We start from the raw sequence: 21,295 nt of genomic DNA on the forward strand, positions 1-21,295 counted from the left end.
GACGTTTGGACAGTGTCTGTCAGCGTCTGAAGCGACGGAAAAAGCCCCCTTCAGCGTGTTTGTAGAACGTACCGGGGAGAGCAGCATGTACACGGGGTTTAGCGAGTACTATGTAAGGCGGAAATTCCACATAGGGAGGTTGGTCGGAGTGGTGGATGGGTCAAACCAGGGCTTAATTTGAGCTGGAACACGCCGGAACATGTTCCGGCACCTCCGACGTTGAATCCGGAACCTTTTTTATTGGATCCGGCACCTCCTGTCACTATGAAAAATGAATCGCCTAAATGAAAAAAAAAAAAAAATGACTTTGTGTAGTGTTCAATGTTATTATCTATCTTGTTAGTCTTTATTCCCCATTGAAGTTCCAAAAAAATCTTATGTTTGCATTTTCGATGCGTTTTGAGGTGAATTTTCAGGGTAAGACAGAGGGGGGAGAGGGACGGAGGGAGGGGAGGCACTTCAACAGAGTGGTGCTGCACTTCAAGTGACACAAGCGCTTCAGGGGAAAATGTCAAAAAGACAACAAAGTTTGCTTAACTTTTTCAAATACGCTGGCCAGTCGGATCCCAAACAAGCAAAAAACGTTACTGCCGATCAAGAATGTGGAGACCACGGTGGTTTTTTTGGTTAATTTAATAGTCCGATGGATTATTGCTGCTTGTGAAAACGATTGTTGCAGTGTAGCCTATGTTTTTTTTTTTTTTTTTTTTTACATTTCTCACCGATGCAGTGCATGTTCTGAAATTAAAATAAACATTGCCCTGATGTACACACAGCGTTGTTTAGGTGTTTTTAGTCAGAGAAGCTACGTAGGCAGTGTAATTCCTTTTTTGTTTCGTTACCTCCAACCCCCGCTTTGAGTCGCCGGATCCACCCCCGCTCTGCGCTCCGGGACCTCCCACTTTACAAATTAAGCACTGGGTCAAACACAGGACTTTCACCCAGGAGACCGGGGTTTGTGTCCCGCATGTGTCTTTAACTGTCCCGTTATTCCCGCGTGTCACGGAAGCGTAAGCCCACCCACGACCTTTTCCTAAACTCAACCGTCTCGTTCCTGCGAGTCACGGAAACGTAAGCACACCCATGACCTTTCCCTAAACTCAACCGTCCCGTTCTTCCCGCGAGTCATGGAAACGTAAGCCCACCCACAAGCTTTTCCTTAACCTAACTACGTCAAAAGGGACGCCAATAGTCCTGACCAAGCGCGTTTAGTTAAAGTGCGTTATATGACGCTAAAGGAGACTTTTAGCGTCAATAACAACGACAAAGGCACCTGACCAAGCGTCTGTATTTTACGAGATGGGAGTGAGAATGTGTTGCTTTTACATATCTGATTGGCCTACGCGGTGTGTTGCTGCTGCATGACGATGCATTAAATTGCAGCAAATATTGAGCCAGGTTCAACTTTTTTGCCTGTGATGTCAGGACCCAAACTGCATCAACACAGTGGTCTCATAGAAATGAAGGAGCGATCTGCCTTCTTTAATGCAGTGCTAATGTAGGTTTTAAACAGTCAGTCTGCTGATTTGTAGCTGTAGTTCAGAGAGTGATAAGTGATAAAACACCATGAAACAATTCAAGGTTGTGATATTCTGCTGAAGAGCAACAATGCCTAAAGGTCCAGCTGCAGCAACCTTTTCCAAAACTGTAGTCCTCTTCATCTTTAGATTCTTGAGCTTTAGAAAATTCATAGACTCCTTATCTCTTGAGCTGTTGCGCTTTATACAAACGGTTTGTCAAACAGGGCTTTTGGGCTAAAAACATTTTAAGAACCCATTGCACCAACTCAGCCTCAGAGCTAAGATTTTGATTTTGGCAAAACCTTAGCCTCATCATTTTGACAACTTTGGCCCGTAGAAGCGTTGGAGAGGAGTTTGTAGGAGCGCTGTACCTGCTGCAGTTTTAGCCCTAAGCACAGTGGGAGAGGGAGAGCTTCAGCAGTCCCTCCGTATGCATCTTGTAGAGGAGTTTGAATTCAGCAGGCAGCTGATGGGACTCCTGCCATTTGGTGGTGAATTTGGTGCCCTTTTTGTCGTAGTAGTGGTACGGCAGCTCCTTTCCTGTGTTGGGGTCCCAGCCGAAGGGCCAGAAGCCGTATAGGTGGATCTGATCGCACATGGAGGACGCCAGCGTGTACATCAGGATGCCGGTACTCAGGCGTTTCGGCGACAGCTGCTTGGTTTTCCAGTAGCTGTTGAGCACAAGTCAGGAGAACAATTATACATTCAAATAATCGTAACTTTTTAAATTATGTGAAGTGTAAGTCACTTAAACGTACAATATGTATTTTTTTGTTGCTAGCCTAGAGGTCTCCTTTAATCGAAACCATGGATGTAAACACGGACATTTGATGATGTTATGAAGTTGCATGGGATCATAGGAGTTGTCTTCATTGTTAACCACCATTGCCGATGTATTTGTTGACGGACGAGTTAATCTATTACAGTTTAATTCACATTATGTTAATTAAAAGGTGCTGTAGGTAGGATTGTGAAGATTCAGGACTTAGCTTAACATCGACAACTTCTCAGTCCCTCCCCCCCTTTCTGCTAAAGCCCAAACGGTCTCCTAAGCCCCTACCCCCACAAGGAAGAATGAATGTGTGTGCATGAGCAGTGATTGACACTCAGTTAGACACCCCCCCTGGCCCTGATTGGTGTATCTGAACAGGGAGCTGTGGATTTTTGCTAATTGCACTACAGGCTGTAGGTGGTGCCAGAGGAGCCAGATTTTTTTTTAAATTACCTGCTTCATGTAGTTCTACTCAAACATAGGGTCAGTCTCAGCAAATATGACAGAAAGTTAGTTTTACAAGTCTTACCTACTGCATCTTTAACATTTATTTATGTCATTATAATGAAATAGCTCCAGTTTTTCCCACATAATTACTTGTATTCCCCGCCACTGGGAGGAGGTGGCCGCTGTTATGGGCGCCTGGGGTCTGATATGGCCTGTTCCCCAACGGATCAATAAACCTTCTATTATTCCCATTAGCGTTGTTAGCACCCAGCGGTGAGGTTTGTGCTGGCTGGGTTCCGGTTGCTGCAGTCGCTGGTTGAGATAGCAGGCTTACTTAGCATTAGATTAGTTAACTACCCATACAGCTAACGTTACGTTGGCGAATGTAATCGTGGGTTAGTCCAGCGCTGTAAACCGTGGTCAAAACAGTTACACTAAAAATAACTCTACGAGCGCGTTGAGCGTTGTTTTAACCTTATATCGTTACTCACCAAGCATTAGCATGAGCCACTTCTCAAGGTAGAACATTGTAGTAAACTGGATTGATATTGAAATATATCAATAAATTAGGTCTCTACTGTATTACTGTGTCACAAAGTGGCATGTAATTACGAAACAATGGTGATGTGTGGCAGACAAATGCTGTTTTGTTGTTACAGAGTATAATTCTGTGACATTGTATGATTTACCATTACTCTCTAATGTATCATTTGGTGTTTCCCGTGTTTTGACAAAAGTTAGAGCAACTAAAGGTTATATGACACAATTAACAGTCAACTGAACGTCACGCTCCATGTCATTGTTAAAAATGACAGATTTCTCTTGGTTTGAACATTGTTGAAAACATTTGGGAAAATGTACGTACACAACTAAAACATTTATATAACATATGTAGTCGATTTTTTTACATTTAAATCCAGAAATATGACATATTATATATTTTAAAGAGTAAAACACCTGAATTTAATCTAGACCAAAGTGCAGCCATTTATCTCTATTTCCCCTGTTTTATATGTGTATATTATCATATGTTAGTGAGAAGTATTTCCATTTTCTGTTTTTATTTGTTGTTGATGCTGTTTTCTGTTACTGTAATACAGCCTTTATGTTTACTTGCTATCTTGATTAATTCAGTATGTTACACAGCATTAATTCCATCAGTACAACAACAGAGTAATTTCATAGTCACCACTGTCATTGTTAAGCTGCTGTCAGTGAAACATTTTTAAGGTATGATCACTAATAATAATAATTATTGAATTATTGCAAACAGTATTTCTGTTTGAGGAGAAAGACTGCGTGCAGAAGGGTGGTGAGTATGACATGACTCTGTAGTTGCACTGATGGAATTAGTGCTGTAAAAATCTATATTTTGCCAAATTTACCATGTGAGCCATTACAGTACAGGTAATTCCATGTTGTTAAGATTTGCCAAAAATGTATTTGCTTGTGTGACACATAAATGTAGGCACAAACCTGAATGAAACAAATTTTACGTCATTCAAAAAAATCTGACAAAAGGCTGTTATTGAAAGCAACTGAATCTAAAAAAAAAAATAATCTGACCACTGCTAATGCTTTCATCAGGAAGTCCTGCTCTGCAGGATCACAGAGGGGAACTCCAAACCGGCCTCAACAAAACCATCTCCAAAAGTCCTTGAGGTGCTGAAAGCCGCCTGAGCTGCTTAAACGTGGTTATTCTTCCAGAGCAGGTAGTCTTAATGGGATTGGTGAAGATTAGGTTACTGTACGAGTAGCCTATTCTGCTGCTTCAACACTAGGCACCGGACTTAAATCCCTCTCCACACACAGTTACAGCTCTGTGCCATACCTTTCACTGAATAGCTGTTTCCTTATAATCCGGCTTTGGAGATTAAATCTCCTCTTTGCCATATAGAGCACAGCTCAATACAATGCAACCACACTAACTACTACAAACTGGGCATAAATACTTGGGGGCATTTTAAACACAGAAAGACATACAAATAGAGAGTGATAGATGGACAGACTAACAGGTCTGGACATTTTTTACCCAGAAACCAATGTGTAACGTGTGCTATCATTTTTAGAAGACAGTGTTGACCATCCTAATTAAGCCTAATAGTGTGCAAGTCCACTTTGACAAGCAGAAAGTCACTGAGAGGCACAGGAGTAAAAAGAAGGCAATGTCAACTATCCGCCCTGACCACTTCCTAATGACATACGTAGCACTTCTTGGACTGGAAAATTGTCCAAGAAGTTGACATAATCCAAACAACAATTACATTTGGCAAAAACCACCAACTAGTAATTGCACTATTTTTTTAAATTTTTTTTGTAAATAGGGTTGGGCTTGAAAATCTATATTTTTTCAACAAATCCAATTTAAAAGGCCAAAACCCAACAATAAATATCTTATTCCTCTGTGCCATAGAGACTCATTGTATTAACTATTTAAAACAATCAATGAGCCACACTCTTCATCTACAGCTGAAAACAGTCCCCACATGAGCAGGGGTTAAAGTGGGCCGGAAAGATCTGGAACAGCGTTATTAATTAGTAATTAATAAGTAAATTAATCCTATTGGCAGTTTCATACATCAGTGTAACGCCAAATATCCATTTTAGCGTTTCCACTATTCATTCTTAGCAGCGCACCACCGTGAGTCCATGCACAAGGCAACTGTCTGTGGCTAGTTCACATTTCTGTAATAATAGCAGGACAGTCGCATACTATCTAAACTGGTCAAGTCAGTTGAACCGGTAAAGATCACGTTGTCGGTAGCCTAACTGGTTACGAATAGGCTTGGTAGTGAACGCCATGGTAACATGCTGCAAATTCAGTGTTTTATAGCTGAGTTAGATAGATTGGTGATGCTGTTTTGCTCTCATTGCTCTCTGTGAAGTTAGCTGGAAATGAATGTAGCCCCATTCAAAAGCCTTTTTTGCCATATTCCACTTTAACCCCTGCACATGAGTAACCTTTGCTAAAAACTACACTTCACACTAAGTACGCTGTTGGTTTTGATATTTTAATGGGATTTGTTGACAATCTGAAAAAATTGATCTGTACCTAGATATCTTATCTGTAGTAGGAAAAAAATATGTAAATGCAGGTGTAAATGCATGCAGAATGCATTGCAATACGAATGCAATTAGAAAAGCCAGGCCATAAAGGAACAATAAGTATCTTGACTTGGGACACACTCTGATAGAAGAGTTTGCTAGCTCCGCCTACCTAATTTTCATATTGAGATATGATCACAGTGAGGGCAGAATTAACATTACTAATACCAGATGTAAATAGTGTGGTTCCGGAAGTTAAAATACCATTCATTTTCTCCATAAGGATTTTGATTATCAGCCATAATGTCTAAACCATCCAAGGAAGACTGACCACGAACTTCGAAGTTGTGAAACGAAAGTTTCTGCTCCTGTAGAGGCTAGAAATCTGTTTAAATGTTACATGTTACACGTTTTATATGCAATATTGTGGAGGAATACTACACTACCCACAATCCTTAGCGTAACAGCAATGTCTCTGATTGGTAAAACTCACCGTTACCATGGAAATGTTCACCGCAGCCGTGAACGGCTAGAGCGAGCTGCTGCCATTGAAGTCTATGATCGTTTCTGTACACAGTCTTGTACCTTTGCCTTTTCTGCCGTATTTAAAATGTTATTTTGCGCCAAATCAAATGTTTTATGGTCATGATTCATCTTGGAGCTGTTTGCTTGGTTCCAGGCTCTAAACTCATTACATAAGCCTTTAATGTAACATCAATGGAGATATTGAACGGGGAAAACACTTCTGGAACCAGATCCGTTAAAAAAGTGGGCAGTCACTGTTGAGCTCTATGCAAATGCTCATGTTAAGATGCCATTATCCAGGCACAGATCACAGGTTTTGTAATACCAGGTGGAGACGTGGTCTTTGTTGTAAATCTACTGCAGTGTTACCGTGTGTCTTACCTGTTGACATACTGCATGATGTTTCCCGGCCAGGCCAGCTGGACTTTCAGCTGACCTCGATGTTCCACGAAGAAGTCCACCAGCGTCCTTGTCACTGTGGCTGATGTGTGGAAGAAAAACGCTGGGATCCACAGGATGGCACCGTCAAGCTTCTTTAGGCTCAGGAAGAAGTTGTTCCTGTCCTGCACAGTCAGTAAATTGTTGTAGTATTTCTCCAGGATACTGGGGTTAAAGGTCGTCATGTTTGTCCGCCGCCCAACGTCCTTCTTAAAGATCTCGGTCGGCGCAAAGTTGCAGCGGAAGACAAAGTCAAACTTCTCGATCTGGGCTCCACAGCGCGAGCCAGTAAGGATGCCGCTGTTGCCGACCACGGCACAGACATTGTAGTGCTTGTTGAGGATTGGCGAGACCGCAGGGAGGAGTGAGTGGAAGTTCTCGCCGATGGAGAAGACGTACTTGTGGCTGGAGTAGTCGTAGTGCATCAGCTGTCCGATTCGGACTGAGTCTCTTATCAGTGTGAAGTTGTGGGGGATGTCGATGTATTGAGAGATCTCCTTTCTACAATACAAAAAATACATTTTTGGTCATTACTGCATCCTTACTTTAAGCATCCACAAGTCCGTCTAAAAACTTTCTGTTGTATTTCGTTTTGAATTTTTTATAACACCCACTATCTCAGTACAGGGAATCTACAGGGGGTGGACACAATAATTGCAATACCTTCACAGTGCAATGTTGTTAGATTGGACTGTAGGTTGTTCCAGGTGGACAAAAAAAGCCACCCAATATATGAAAACAATAAGTTCACCTCATTCAGTTCTTTACATAAAAGGAAGTCATTAAAAATATGAAAAAACCTTTTGGGAAACCTGCAAAACATTACTATATTACATTTACCTGCTGAACAACAGTAACTTAATTTCTGTATTACACATGCCTGTTTAGTTTCAAATCCATTTTTAATTAATATATTGGAAAGTTAAAGGCGCAATTCACCAAAATTACAAAAAAAGAAGATAAAGATAATTATAAAAAAGAATGATCATAGAAAGTTTTCATGTCCAATTTGAGATATCTGCATCTGGATTTTCTGACTTTCTAGCAGCAGAAATCTGAGAGCTGAATATCTCTAAACCAAATATAACCAGAACTAGCTGCATCAATAGATGCTATTTGCGTAAAGGTACCCTTTAACATTAATTTAAAAAAATCGTATAGTACGGCAGAAAGAACTACTGAGCTGAAAGGTATGGCTGCTCGGTAATGTTGCTTATCAAGAAATGTAAGCTTATTTTACAGGTCTGCTCATTGTACAGTCATGGTACATTCACAACCGTGGATAAGACAGTTGACACAGTGACCACAACTAAATGTACTTGTAATAATGACAAACAGTGGAAAGGAAATCCCAGTACTGAACAGATCTGATGAACTATAAACACAGTCAAACCAGTTACTACCAATTGTGCATTTAAATTATGTCCTTCAGTCCAATCAGAAACAATGGTTATGATGACAGTGACCCAGATGTAATGTATATAATTCTCAACATTGAACATGATTATTGCAGATTAATGTGGATAACGGAGGAGCAGACTTTTGACTTTTGAGTACACTTTTTCAATTTGACTTTTCTTGACTGATTTGAGACTTGACTTGGTAAGACTTCGGTAAGACTGGAGAATTGACATGACTGTCCTTGACAAGACTTGAGACTTCAATTTGACTTGTCTTGATTGACTTGATAGTGCTTTGAGTTTTTAAGTTAAACTTTAATTTATATTGTAAAAAACAAAATGATGCTAGATTCAAATTCAATAAAACATGACTACTGGTGCTTACTTCTGTAAGCATTAAAATCATGCTGAGCTTTCAAAAAACATCACATAAAGAAAGTGTGTAACCTACTTCAGCTGTAGAAAAGCAGAGCTGTTGTAGGTCCATTTAGAGGAGTTCTGCATGTCCTCACTGAGAGCGTTGGTTAGAGGAGTGAAAGCTGGATCCAGATACTTCAACGCCAGCTGGGAGCTAGACAGACGAGGAGGAGCAAGAGGAGGAGATAAAGACACGGAGGTTAACCCACTCTTCCTGTGTTAAGAGGAGGTTGGCTTCATTCACTTGCAATTCAAAATCTTTTGAGGAGCATTTTAGCTCTTTAAAAAAAGGTTTATAGATAATGCAAAACATCCTCATTCACCTGCATTGCAAACCATTAAAGGATCATTTGTCTGACAGGCCAAGAAACACAAAGAGTCAGGTTGTAAACAAGCTAACACCTTAGCAAGATTATTGAAAACACTTTTTTTGGAGTTAGATGCATAAAATGCTGAAAATGTGCATGCATAGATTTAGCAAATTTACTGAAAATCTGTGATAAGATAGTGTTCTATCTAGTTTTCTGGTCGTGCATCTGGGCAGCAGCCATGATGCTATTTTTTCATGTTTCTTAACAAAAAAATGAAAGAAAGTATTAAATTCATCCAATTAAAAGACAACATGCATTTTCTATTGCATTAAAATGCTTCTTTGGTTTGCAAGAAACAACAGAGAAACACATATTTAATAACTACTTGATTAGTTAAGTTCATGTAAATATCTTGTACATACATTTAAACTTGGTGTGGAAATACCTTGAAAATCAAAGTGAGATCCCCTGACTGCTTATGTTTCTTGATGTTGTAGAAATAATGTCCAAAAAAAATTAAATAAATAAAGCTTCACTGGGCTCTGTAGAAAATGAATGATAACCAATAGTTTGTCTTTTTCAGTACCAACCTCTTCACAAAGCTAAAATGCCTCCAAAAGAAGCTGATTGAAATATGCAAGTGTTGAGCCATTTAGCAAATAGATACAGTTTTGTTTCTTTAGGAAACCAGTTGCAGTGTTCATTTACACTATCAGCTCAGTGTAAACTGACTTTCAGCCTCTTTCATTACTCTAATCTAGAATAATATCAATCCAGTGTACTGTGGGGAAATGAGCATTACGGCCAAACTGTTTGAAGTGCAGAAATGATGTCCATCTTAGCAAGGTTTTTATGTGGAGTGAAATATTTGCCTTTCAACCAAATTTGGTTTCATGTACATCCTTCACTTTCAAGACAGTTTTAAAACAACCATCCACATCTTGAAACGATGCCTTGTTTACCACATTTCAAGACATTTAAACTCCATGAGAAATCTAATGATGCCACTTTGTTGGTAAATTAGATTTTTTTGAAATTTTAGGACTGAATATGCGTGCTTTATAAGATGAACATTTTTTTGCAATCCAAGAAGCCTCAACTCGTCCAATGCTACAAGTGAGTATATTACAGTAAAATCAAGACTTAACCAAGATATTAACAATGTATTCATTTACTTTTCAAGCTTTTCTGTGTGATCTTTGCATGGAAACCTTGACATTTTTGATGTATTTGACTATTTCTTGTCCATGGTGCTGTCTCCTGGTAGAATGACTTCCTCCTTAGGTCACAACAGCATTCAGTCTATGTTTCCTGTAAACGCAACACTCAATGTCTTAACCAGAGTCTCTGTGCATCTGGTACAGAGAACAATCCAGGATGTGTTTTGCCTAGCTTAGCACAAAGAGTGGAAGCAGAAGAAACTGCTAGCCTCCTCATAGTGGCGTTACAGGTTTGACCTCTGTCTTAACTCCACTGTCAACAAAACCCAGCCAGATTGGTGACTAGCTCGTTACCTAACAAACTGACCACAGAAAGTCTAACATCAGCCAATGGATTGTGTAGCTAACGTGGTGGCTAGCTGGTTATGTAGCTAGAGGACCACCATACCACACATGACGTCCTGGATGGACATCTCACGGAACCTGGAAATTTCAGACACTCTGTGTTGTAGATTGTTGTTTAAAAAAAATGAACACACTGGATGGTAGGAAATAGTCTTGGTGAATTTCAAGGTGGGAAAAAGAATAAATCAGGTGTAAAGCAACAAAAACACACGATTAATTCCAACATTAGTGTGGAGCATGTCAAATTAAAAATGGGCCGAGGCAAAGGACCTCTTCCTCTCCCCCAAGTGGAGCACTGCTTTGTATAGGTGTTAATGGAAGAGATCTAGTTGAGGTAATTTTTGTTTGCCTGTTTGTTACAGCCTGCGGTAAAGTAACGAGACTGTCCTCCCCTGAAAAACAGCCACATAAGTTGTTCGTTTAAGCAGCAATTATGACTCATATTTACGTTTATATTGACGCCGCCCTCTATGGCTGTAGTAGTTATGACAAAAGCAAAGCAGGAAGTATGGTGACAAATTATACACATAAGGAGGTAAGTTGGGGTGGTGGATGAGTCAAATACAGGATTTTCACCCAGGAGACTGGGGTTTGAGTCCCGTTTGAAAATAAAAGTAAACTGTGAGTTTTTGTTTAACTTTACGGAACAAACGGAGCTACGTCATGTTTGCGTCATGTGCATAACTGGACGTAAAGTTGCATCTGATTTTATCCCAAACCACAATCTTTTTTCTAAACTTAACTAATTAGTGTTGGTGCCTAAACATAATCAAGTAGTTTTTGTGCCTAAACCTAAACAAACTGCAACCGCTTCACAACGTTAACGATGTGTTTAACACTGCAACCATTACGTTCTCTGGTTAAGATATAAGGTGGTATTTCCTGCCACCGCTAGGGTTGCTAATTTATGAAACACTCCTGTGGGTCGTACTAGAGGGTAGGAATAAATGGCCTATATCATTCTATGGTTTGAAGGACTTTGAAGTTGAAAGAGAAAACACCTTAGAAAGGACCAAGAAGATTGCCTAACACACAGGTTGCATTTTCATCATTGTTTCTCAATATGTATTTTAACTCCTGAGTGTCTGAAATGTCCAGGTTCCATGTGATGTCCGTCCAGGAACAAAGCTACCTAGAACTCTGCAGGGCAAAATGTGAAATTAGCCCGCTATCTAACAAGATACAACATGCTAATCTGATAGCATTGGACTTGTCTGTAGGTCTAGGTTTATCTCTGTTGATGAAATTAGGCTAGCAGTTTTCGCCTCAAATTTTTGTGGTAAGCTAGACAAAACCCATGACCTCTCCTTGTATTGGGTGCACAAAGATGAAACCGATCGTCTCATCTGACTCTGAGAAAGACAGACAAAGAGGATTTTCCACAATGTTGGTTTAAACAGAGAACTAGCCTCACTAATCTTCTGCCTTTGACTAAACATCAAAATGTCAAGGTTTAAGGTCAAGACTCTGCTATGGCAGACACAACTGGTCAAATAGTATTTGCAAGTTAATTTGGTTCATCTTGCATGAAGAATGAGGTTGGTGGAATTTACTGCATCAGGACAGTTCAGACAGTGGCAGAGGTTTGATCACTGAGGAAGCAAGTGTATGTGATCTTTTAAACATTCTGTAACTTATACTGTCCTGCATGGCAAACCCCCCCTCTGTGCCAGTCTAAGACCAACCATAAAACGTATGTGTAAATACTGTTTGACCTGGATCTGATGGCAGTCAGACCTCCAGCAGCTTTATTTTATTGTTGCAGCGCCCGCCATCTTTGAAGCCAGTAAGGCTCAGCCAGAGAGGTGCAACGCTGGATCAGGATCAGCATGATATAGCTACTGATTAGAATGTGTCCCGCAGAATACAATGGAAATACTAAAGATGAGCACATTGCAGTTGGGAATGGTCTCACTCTGTCTCAAAACTTTTCAATTCAGTCTGGATTTCCAAAATATTTTACGTATATTAGCCTTTGCAAGTTATTATCTTGTGTACATAAGATAATAACTAAGATTAAGATTTAAAAAATCCTTTTTTGGGGGGCTAGGTACTATTTTGTTACTAATTCCCAAATAGGTATATGATTAATTTTAGTGTCAAGGAATATAATGTTGAATGAAATAATAAACTTGTGTCAAAGGTAACTAAAAACTTCTACATAACTGTACGTTTCTAAGAGAATAATGAGATTATGTAACACACTATTCTGTTGTGAAAAATACTGGTTAAACTCCACAAAATGAGATCTGAGTAAACTTTGGAAATATATTTTGAAATTGTTTACTCTTAGTATTCCTGTAAATTCTTTATTTCATGCTGTTTCAAATCCAACACCACACCATCTAAAAGGCTTCAGAGAAAAGTCAGGGTCATAGACTTGTTGCTTTGTGTCTGGTTAGAGACACAAACAGTTCAATGCTCAGTGTCAGACCATAGAGCGATAGATGCACAGATAGATAGATAGATAGATAGATAGATAGATAGATAGATAGATAGATAGATAGATAGATAGAATATCATTCTTCAATAGAAAAATATAAATATTATAATAAAGGAAAAGGAAAGACAGAGTACATCCTTGTGTTTTGAATTCAAACTTCAGCACTCTGTATTCACCTCAGGTCAGGTTTGCGAGGCGGCCTCTCGCTGCAGGAGGAATGTAAAACAAAAAATAAACTCACTCTTATCTTAATCATCACCAGTGACTTTAAAATGACATGTAACTGACAGAAAGGAATACCTTAGACTCTATAAAGGCCTGGCATGCAGAGGTTAAGTGCATTTCAAATACTTACTTGATATTATATTATTGTACCAATAAAACACTTATAATTGTGATATAATACAGCTCTAATGGTGATCATTTGAGTTGTATGGCACTTTTTGCAACAATTGCAAAGTGACAAATATTTCCCCAAATGGGCACAAAACTGTACAAGACATTTTTGGTCACACTGGAAAAAGTGAATCCATTCACAATAAAATGTGAAAGTAAACTAGCAGAACCAAATTTCCAGTCACATTTACTTTATAAAACTTAGTGTTTTATAGTGGCAGAGTTGTTTTTCTTTCTCTACTTATGTTTGCATGTTATCATGCTGGTGTTAGCATTTATTACCATGCACCACTGTGCCTAAGTGCAGCCTCACCTAGCTACAAGTGTTGCTGTAGACTCTTAGTCTTGTTCTTCTATTAACCGTAAAGGAGACAGCTATCTCCTACGTTTTGTTGCAAAAACAGATACCAGAAAGTGATTGACACAATGAAGGGTACAGTTAAGACGTAAATAGAGCTACTTCATAACGTTTGGGTAGTTCTTCTCTGCCTCAAACAGTACTGGGTATAACTAACCAGTTATAAGTCATCTTTACCTCTGAGTAATTTAAAACTGTAGCTAAACTTAAATCTTCACTGCCCTGTGGCATGGACCTTTCTCTCCTGGATCTCAAATAAAAGCATTGCACATGGGATAAGTGCCTGCCTATAATTACAAAGAATGGGAGGTGCACGACCATGCACTGCAACAGCTTGCAGTGCCAACATGCTCGGGGACTAGCGATCAGGGTTTCTTTTCTTTTTTCTAAGATCCAAGCCTCTGTACATGGGGCGTACACTCCACCAGGTGAGCTACCCAGGCGCTCCAATCAGGGTTTTTTAATACGCACACCTGTTATGAAAGCCAATACAGCCGACAAAAATATGTGTTAATCAACCACCCGAACCCGATACGCAAACCGCCAACTGTATGCTTCATGCCTGTGGACAACCTTCTAGTGACCAAGCTGGTCACAAAAGCAAAGGCTTCCACCTGCTCCCTGGATACAATGCCTTCAGCCCTGGTCAAAACATGTCTGCCTGTCCTGTGTCCCATCATGGTTGATGTCATCAACTGCTCCTTGGAATCTGGCGTAGTTCCCACCTACTTTACTTTAAAACTGCCTCAGTCTCAAGAAACCAGGTTCGGATCCGGAGGATGCAAACAACTTCCGGCTGATCTCCAACCTTCCATTCCTAAGTAAAATCCTGGAAAAGCAGTTGCCACCCAAGTCCATCAGCATATGTCCAACCATGAGCTCTATGAACCCATTCAGTCAGGATTCAGACCTGATCATAGTACAGAGACCGCCCTCATCAAAATCACAAATGAGCTACTCACCACAGCTGACTCTGGACACATCAGCATACTCATTCTCCTCGATATCTCCGCAGCCTTTGACACAATCTCCCATACCATTATCCTCAACCGCCTATCCCATTAACTTGGTATCACTGGCACAGCTCTCTCCTTACCTCTCACACAGGAAGCAATTTGTCACCATTAGCAACTCCCGCTCCGACCCAGCTCCGGTCAACCAAGGCGTGCCTCAAGGCTCTGTGCTTGGACCCATCCTCTTCACCATCTACATGCTCCCCCTTGGTCAAATTAATGACCTAACGATGATACACAGCTCTATATCAGCACCAAACCATCCACTCAGCTTCCCCCCCTGTCCATGGTCAACTGTCTGCATGACATCAAAGCCTGGATGTCAACCGACCTAACCAAACTACTCAAACTGAACAGCAATAAAACAGAGCTCTTCGTTGTGGCCCCCAAGGCGCTGCTCCAGAAGGTTGGAGATCTCATCTTGGATGTTGACGGGTGCGTCATCTGCTCTGAGGTCCAAAACCTTGGTGTAATCCTAGACTCCACCCTCTCTTTCCATACTCACATCAAATCTATCACCAAATCCGCCTTTTTTTAATCTTAAAAACATTTCCAGAATCCTGCCATCACTCTCTGACTCCGTGGCAGTAACCCTCATACATGCTTTCATTACCTCCCATTTGCACTACTGCAATGGAGTCCTGTCTGAGGAAAACCCTAGACAGGCTCCGGAAATGTCCAAAACTCTGCCGCCAGGGTCCTCACCCACACCAAGACCTGGCAGCACATCACCCCAACCCTCATCTATCTTCACTGTCTCCCAATTAAGTCCTACATCAAATATAAAATCCTCCTTCTCACCTACAAATCCCTCCATGCCCTGGCCCCACTGTACCTCTCCGACCTTCTCCATCCATACACCCCACCCCGAAACCTGCGGTCCTCAGACGCTGGCCTGCTCTCCATTCCCCACATCAAACTCTGTGCCTTTGGAGACAGAGCCTTTAGTGTTGCGGCCCCATCCCTCTGGAACACCCTCCCTGCAGATATTTGAAATGCTACATCCCTGGACATTTAAAAAAAAAATTCTGAAACACCATTTGTTTACCACAGATTACAACCTCCCTTAGTATAGCCACTGTAATTCTGTAAAGTGTCCTTGGGTTTCATGAAAGGCACTATATAAATAAGTTATTATTATTATTATGCATTATTATAGCACAATCGCAGGGCTGAGACAAGGCCAGAGACTAGGACTGAGCGCCGCCACACTCTCCAAGGTGCTGATCCTGCTGCTGGGAGCAGCTACAGCTAGGGAGCTGTCCAGAGTGCTCTCTTCTTCCCCCGATCACAGTAGTGGGGAGATCTAGGCTGAATTAGCCCTGTGGCGAGTCCACACAACATAAGAGAAAAATGTGCTCTGGTTTATTGGCATTTCTTTAAACCAGGGGTCACCAACACAGTGCCCGCGGGCACCAGGTAGCCCCCAAGGACCACATGAGTAGCCCTCAGGCCTGTTCTAAAAATGAAAATTGAATATTGATATTATCTGTTTCCCACCTTGTTAAGTCATTGTTGATAATTATTGATAATGAGAAATCATTAACGTGATCAGTGTCTTCACATAGATGACTATCATTAATCATTAATAATCATATATAACTAAAGGCAAACTGAGCAAATTTGTTATTTCAGAAGAGCGTATCAAACTGGTAGCCCTTCGTATGACTCAGTACCCATGAAGTAGCTCTCAGTTTCAAAAAGGTTGGTGACCCCTGCTTTAAACCAATCACAATCATCTTGGGTGGCGCTAAGCGCCGGACACAGGTACGATGCCTCTGCAAAATAGCCTCAGGAAGGAACTTGTTTTGGTGGACCGTGCATATAGGGAGGCGACCTCTGGAATTAAAATGGCTGTCGAGTGTGTGATGAGAATTTTACTCAAAAAAAAGATAAATATAATTTGATTGTCGGTTCTAGCTCGGAGGATGTTTCCCGAATCGACCAAAGTTTAGAATGCCAACACAAAGAAAGCAGAAGGTGAGGGACATCTGGCGGAACCTCCAGCAGCACTGGAGCAATCCCGTGAATGAAACATTGTTGATTTAGACTAAGGCTGAATAAACAGATGAATTGCTCCGATGTTCTTCATTGTTGAATAGCAAAACAAGTAACTCTTCATTAAAGACATGAGCTCTCTCTCCTCTATGATTAAGTTGGCCATATCATCAGTGGTAGCCTCTTCTTTCTGACGGCATAAACAAAAGCTACAGAACACAAAGGGGGAAAACTCGTAGGTGAAGCCTCGACACTAATGATGATAAAGCTGCGAGTGTGTGTGTGTGTGTGTATGCGTGCGTGCGTGAGGGTGAGAAAGAGAGAGTGACAGAGAGACGGGAAGAGAAGGAATATGTTGCATGCAATGTTTCTGTAAATTATTGTTATTTTGGCTTTTTTGGCCTTTATTTCATAGGACAGCTGAAGACAGGAAAGGGAGGAAAGAGGAGGGAGATGACACGCAGCAAAGGGCCTTGGGTCGGACTCAAACTTGTGCTGCACGCTCAACCAGTTGTGCTACCAGGTTTCTGTCATTTAATGATAACATACTTGGAACACTGCTTTGCACCTGCCCGAAACCGAGATATTTTATATATATAGATATTTCCAAACCTGGATTCAACGTGTTCAGTAAATTTCGTGGAAATCCGACCATTAGAGTCCAGTACAAATTTGGGTCTGATGGTGGTGATAGAGGACAGGTCGAGGGTCACCAAGAGAATTTGAAATATACTCTTTTTCATTGTACTCTGGCCAATCGTTTTTCAGAGGAAAGACAGACCATCAGATGGACTAACCAGTCCATCAACTGGCTGCAACACATACAGAGCAAAAATGTCACCATGTTCCTGATCATAAACTCTCATTCTACAACAACACAGCAGGAAACTTATACAGTATAGATTTGTCCACTAGAGTGTTTTGTCTTCGAAAAGCTGTCGTCCTTCACGTGTAACTCACTCTGAGTTTAACCTTGGCCCATGGTGACGGCAGCCGAGGAGGAAAATGATTACAGGCGGGTGGAAAATGAATGTGGCTCTCATGCTGTAAATCAGATCCAAGGACAGCTCACTGGCCTCCAGAACCTTCATCAGAACGAGGCCATTTTAGCGTCACACTCCGAACTGACCGAACATGTTAGACAACAAAGATTTACAGAATGATTTTCCATGGAGCTGTACTGCAGCGGCCCTACTGACATCTGTTCAAAAAGTATCAGAGAGCTCTTCTGGTGTCAAAAGACATCCTGTTTGAACAGGAATCAGACGCAGGAAACCCAGATGTGCACGCACGCACGCCTTCAAACACACACACACACACACACGCACACACACACACACACACACACACACACACACACACACACACACACACACACACACACAGACTGATAATCTGACCATCTACATACCATAAAGTGCCACACAGTTAATATAATTTGTTTAAAATGTTTTTATCCAATTTAAATTTGTATTCCTTTAATCTTTTCATCACTTTATAATGTGCATAAAAGTAATGGAAACATGTAAACAGTAAATGGACTGGAAGAGACATAAGAGCTGTGAGGAAACGAGGTGATCTAGTTTACAGCTGTAGGATTAAGTGACAGATGCCCTGTTTTCCTTCAGGCTGATACACTCTTACACTGACTGAGAAAACACACTGACATGTACTACATTTAGTTTATTAGGGCAAAGCTGTCTCCTCATTTAAAAACAAATCAGCAAATCAGTGTCATCCGCCATTGACATGAGACATAGGATATAGGCTGCCTAATTAGTGATTCTACTTTATATTTATTATAAAATGTATTAAAATGCTGTCTGTTAGAAAATGTAAACCGGATGTGTACTCATTTCTTGTTAGATTCCCACCAACTTTCACCTTATCTGATTACTTTTTAATCATAAAGAAGTAAGTGGCTCTGAATCCAGGCAGTTGCTAAATACATTCAGCCTACATGTAAATATACGTAGCCTATAACTGCTAGTAGTAGAAGTGATACCAACATTTATAGCAGTAACCATAGCAATAGTTGTACTGTAGTAGTAGGAGTAAGAATTCTAGGAGTAATAGTAGTGGCAAAAACAGTAGTAGTAGAAGTAGCCATAGTGGGAAAATAGTAGCAGCAATGGTAGGAGTGGATTAATTGTAGTAGAGTTAGGCCTACATGTAGTAGTAGCAGCAGTAGTCTGGATCAAGGGAAGTCCCTCACCTTCTGCTCTCTGTGTGTTGCTGTCTCAAACTCTGTTCTCTTCGGGAACAACAACAAACTTTGAGCTAGCAAGCAACTGGCTGAATATGGCAACTTTTGTAGAAAAATTGCATTGTGCAATAAGGCCTGCCTGCTTGGTTCTTTCACTTTATTTCCTTAATTGGAACCGTGGGGCCTAGTTTAAACCATAAAACAGCCCCCGACCAAAAGTACACTAAATTATGTGAATAAGGGTGTCCACATATGTTTGGCCCTATAGTGAATAAATGACAAAGAATGCACATTTGAATACAGTATGATCTAAGAAACTAAAAACCTATTCTCACAGTGATTACCCAAACGATAGAGAATGACAAATGCTGCATGAAAGAACAGCAGAGCTGTCAGGCCGCAGAAAGCACAGAGGCCTTCACAGTGCTACACCTTTTGAGTAGACAATGTTTATGTATTTTTTCTGATTAGATTGCTCCACCCTACCAGCGCAAACTGAGAGGTGTTCAACTGGAAAACTATAAAAAAAAAAAAAAAAAAAAAAAAAAAACAGCAATAAATCATTTACAGTATGAGGATTTAAGACGTTAGAAGGTACATACTGTAGCATATCAACATTCAGCTGTTTTTCTACCTTGTCAGCATGTATACACCTGAAATAACTAAAAATAAATCCAAGCACTCAGCTGATCTGATGCAAACCAACAGTCAGCATACAGCCTACGTCTACAGCTCTACAGCCAGGCCTGGACTCACCGAAACCCAGCGTGGAACATGGACATCCTGGGTCCTCCATTAGGTCCGTATCTGGGGGTGCTGAGCAGAAAATCCTTCTTGATGGACACGTAGCTGATGAGCGACAGGATGAGCAGCGCCACGCTGAACATGACGAGCCCCAGCGCGCTGGCGATCCGCACCATCCTGCCTCTCTGCGGACACAAGCCCCCCCACCCGGACCAGAGGATCACTGGCCGGCCAGGACGAAGAGACAGCCAGCCTCCAGGCGCACCGCATCAGCGGCAAAGCGAGGGCGCTTCACGTAGATTTCAGAGTCCATGTGGGGAGGAGGGGCAGATGCGGTGGCGCGGCAGCGGCAGCGGCGACGCATGAGCGGCGGAGAGGAACGCAGAAATGCAGAAGGCCGGACAGGCGGTCAAGGACGCGCAAACCTCGGATTTATTAACGCTTGAAACAGAGGACACGAAGGCTACAGAGTGGAGTGAAGAGCGAGAGGCCGCGTTTTTGCAGCCTGTTGCATAGCCTAAATGAGGCAAGAAGGTTGCGACGCGTATGCGGAAGAAACGACGCAGGAAGAACGTGTGACGCATTGACAGTCAATGCATCGCAGAATGGAGAACAGAGGAGGGAGGAGGGGGTCTTGGAGGTTTTTCTGCCGGCATGCAGGGTCAGATTAAAGCCGGCATCTTAACCTTAAGGTGGTGAAGTGAAGCGGCGACACGCGGCGTCCTGCAGGGAGATGACGGTGGCGACCGTCGGATGCTGTTCCCTCTCTTCATCTGCATCCTCGGCGTGTCTCTCCTCCTCTCTCCGGTAGTCTAATTAATTAAACCGGTGTGTCCCTTTAAGGAGACGCAGCTTTTGTATGGCGGTTATCAGATAAACAGCAGCAGCAGCATCCGAGGCGGAGCTCTACGCAGCTAGAGAGGAGGCGAGGGGGGTTACAGGGCATAAGTCAATCAGTCTGGCAATCAGTCTGAACTCAAACATCTTGACAAACATGTGAAAATATACAAATATAAAGGCCACGTTTTCTGCTCAAGTGAACATATATATTAAATGTATTTGACATAAAGCCTATGCGATTTAAATATGTTCTTGTGTTTGAATGTTTTAATATGTTCTGATGGGTGTAGGCTAGGCTACAATATGAATTACAGCTATGTAGCCCAAAGGGATAATGAAGCGTCAATTTCCAATGTTTTGCAAAACATTTGAAAATTAAATAATCTTATTATCTAAGGTATTATGTATTACTTATTACTAGGGCTGTCAAGCAAATAAAAAAAAATGATCTAATTAATTTCATGCTATGGATTAATTATTCTAGCTAAATGAATCACATAAAGCCAATCAATATTTCTTGATTTTGGTAGATGAGTAAATCAATGCTGGACTAGTCTACAACAGAAGTAGGTTTTCAGGATAAAGCCTGACATCTGGCTTGACATCAGGCTTTGCCCCTTACTTTCTGCTCTCTGTGTGTTGCCCTTTCTCAAAATTCCTTTGGTACGGGAAACAACAACAAACTCCGAGCTAGCAAGCTACACGCTGAAAATAGCAAGTTTTGAAGAAAATTTGGATTGTGCAATAAGGCAGGCCTGCTTGGTTCTTTTGGGAAATGATTGTAAAGATCTATAATAACGGCATTTACTCTCTAACTGGGACGTTCTGGGACCGATTGGTGGGATTGCTATGGACGA

The 21,295-nt window shown here is 41.2% G+C and overlaps 1 protein-coding gene across 1 annotated transcript; it reads right to left on the minus strand.

Annotated features, from left to right (window-relative positions):
- Positions 1 to 1,326: 1,326 nt before the first annotated feature.
- st8sia3 (ST8 alpha-N-acetyl-neuraminide alpha-2,8-sialyltransferase 3) lies at positions 1,327 to 20,498 on the minus strand. Its single transcript, XM_031277560.2, has 4 exons — positions 19,611 to 20,498; positions 8,599 to 8,718; positions 6,691 to 7,248; positions 1,327 to 2,191 (listed from the first exon to the last, which is right to left on the minus strand). Exons 1-4 carry the CDS (start codon positions 19,772 to 19,774, stop codon positions 1,909 to 1,911), a joined length of 1,125 nt encoding a protein of 374 aa, XP_031133420.1. The 5' UTR covers positions 19,775 to 20,498; the 3' UTR covers positions 1,327 to 1,908.
- Between the last annotated feature and the right edge of the window lie 797 nt (positions 20,499 to 21,295).

Source organism: Sander lucioperca, chromosome 14, assembly GCF_008315115.2.
Source record: "Sander lucioperca isolate FBNREF2018 chromosome 14, SLUC_FBN_1.2, whole genome shotgun sequence".
NCBI classification, from domain to species: Eukaryota; Metazoa; Chordata; class Actinopteri; order Perciformes; family Percidae; genus Sander; species Sander lucioperca.

Bases quoted from the DNA above. Each gene is read 5' to 3' on its own strand.
- st8sia3 (XM_031277560.2), bottom strand. From the start codon at position 19,774: ATGGTGCGGATCGCCAGCGCGCTGGGGCTCGTCATGTTCAGCGTGGCG. The intron at 8,719-19,610 runs GTGAGTCCAGGC...TCGTCTGTCTAG, and splicing joins ATGTTCCACGCTGGGTTTCG to CTCCCAGCTGGCGTTGAAGT. The intron at 7,249-8,598 runs GTAGGTTACACA...TTTGTATTGTAG, and splicing joins TCTGCTTTTCTACAGCTGAA to AAAGGAGATCTCTCAATACA.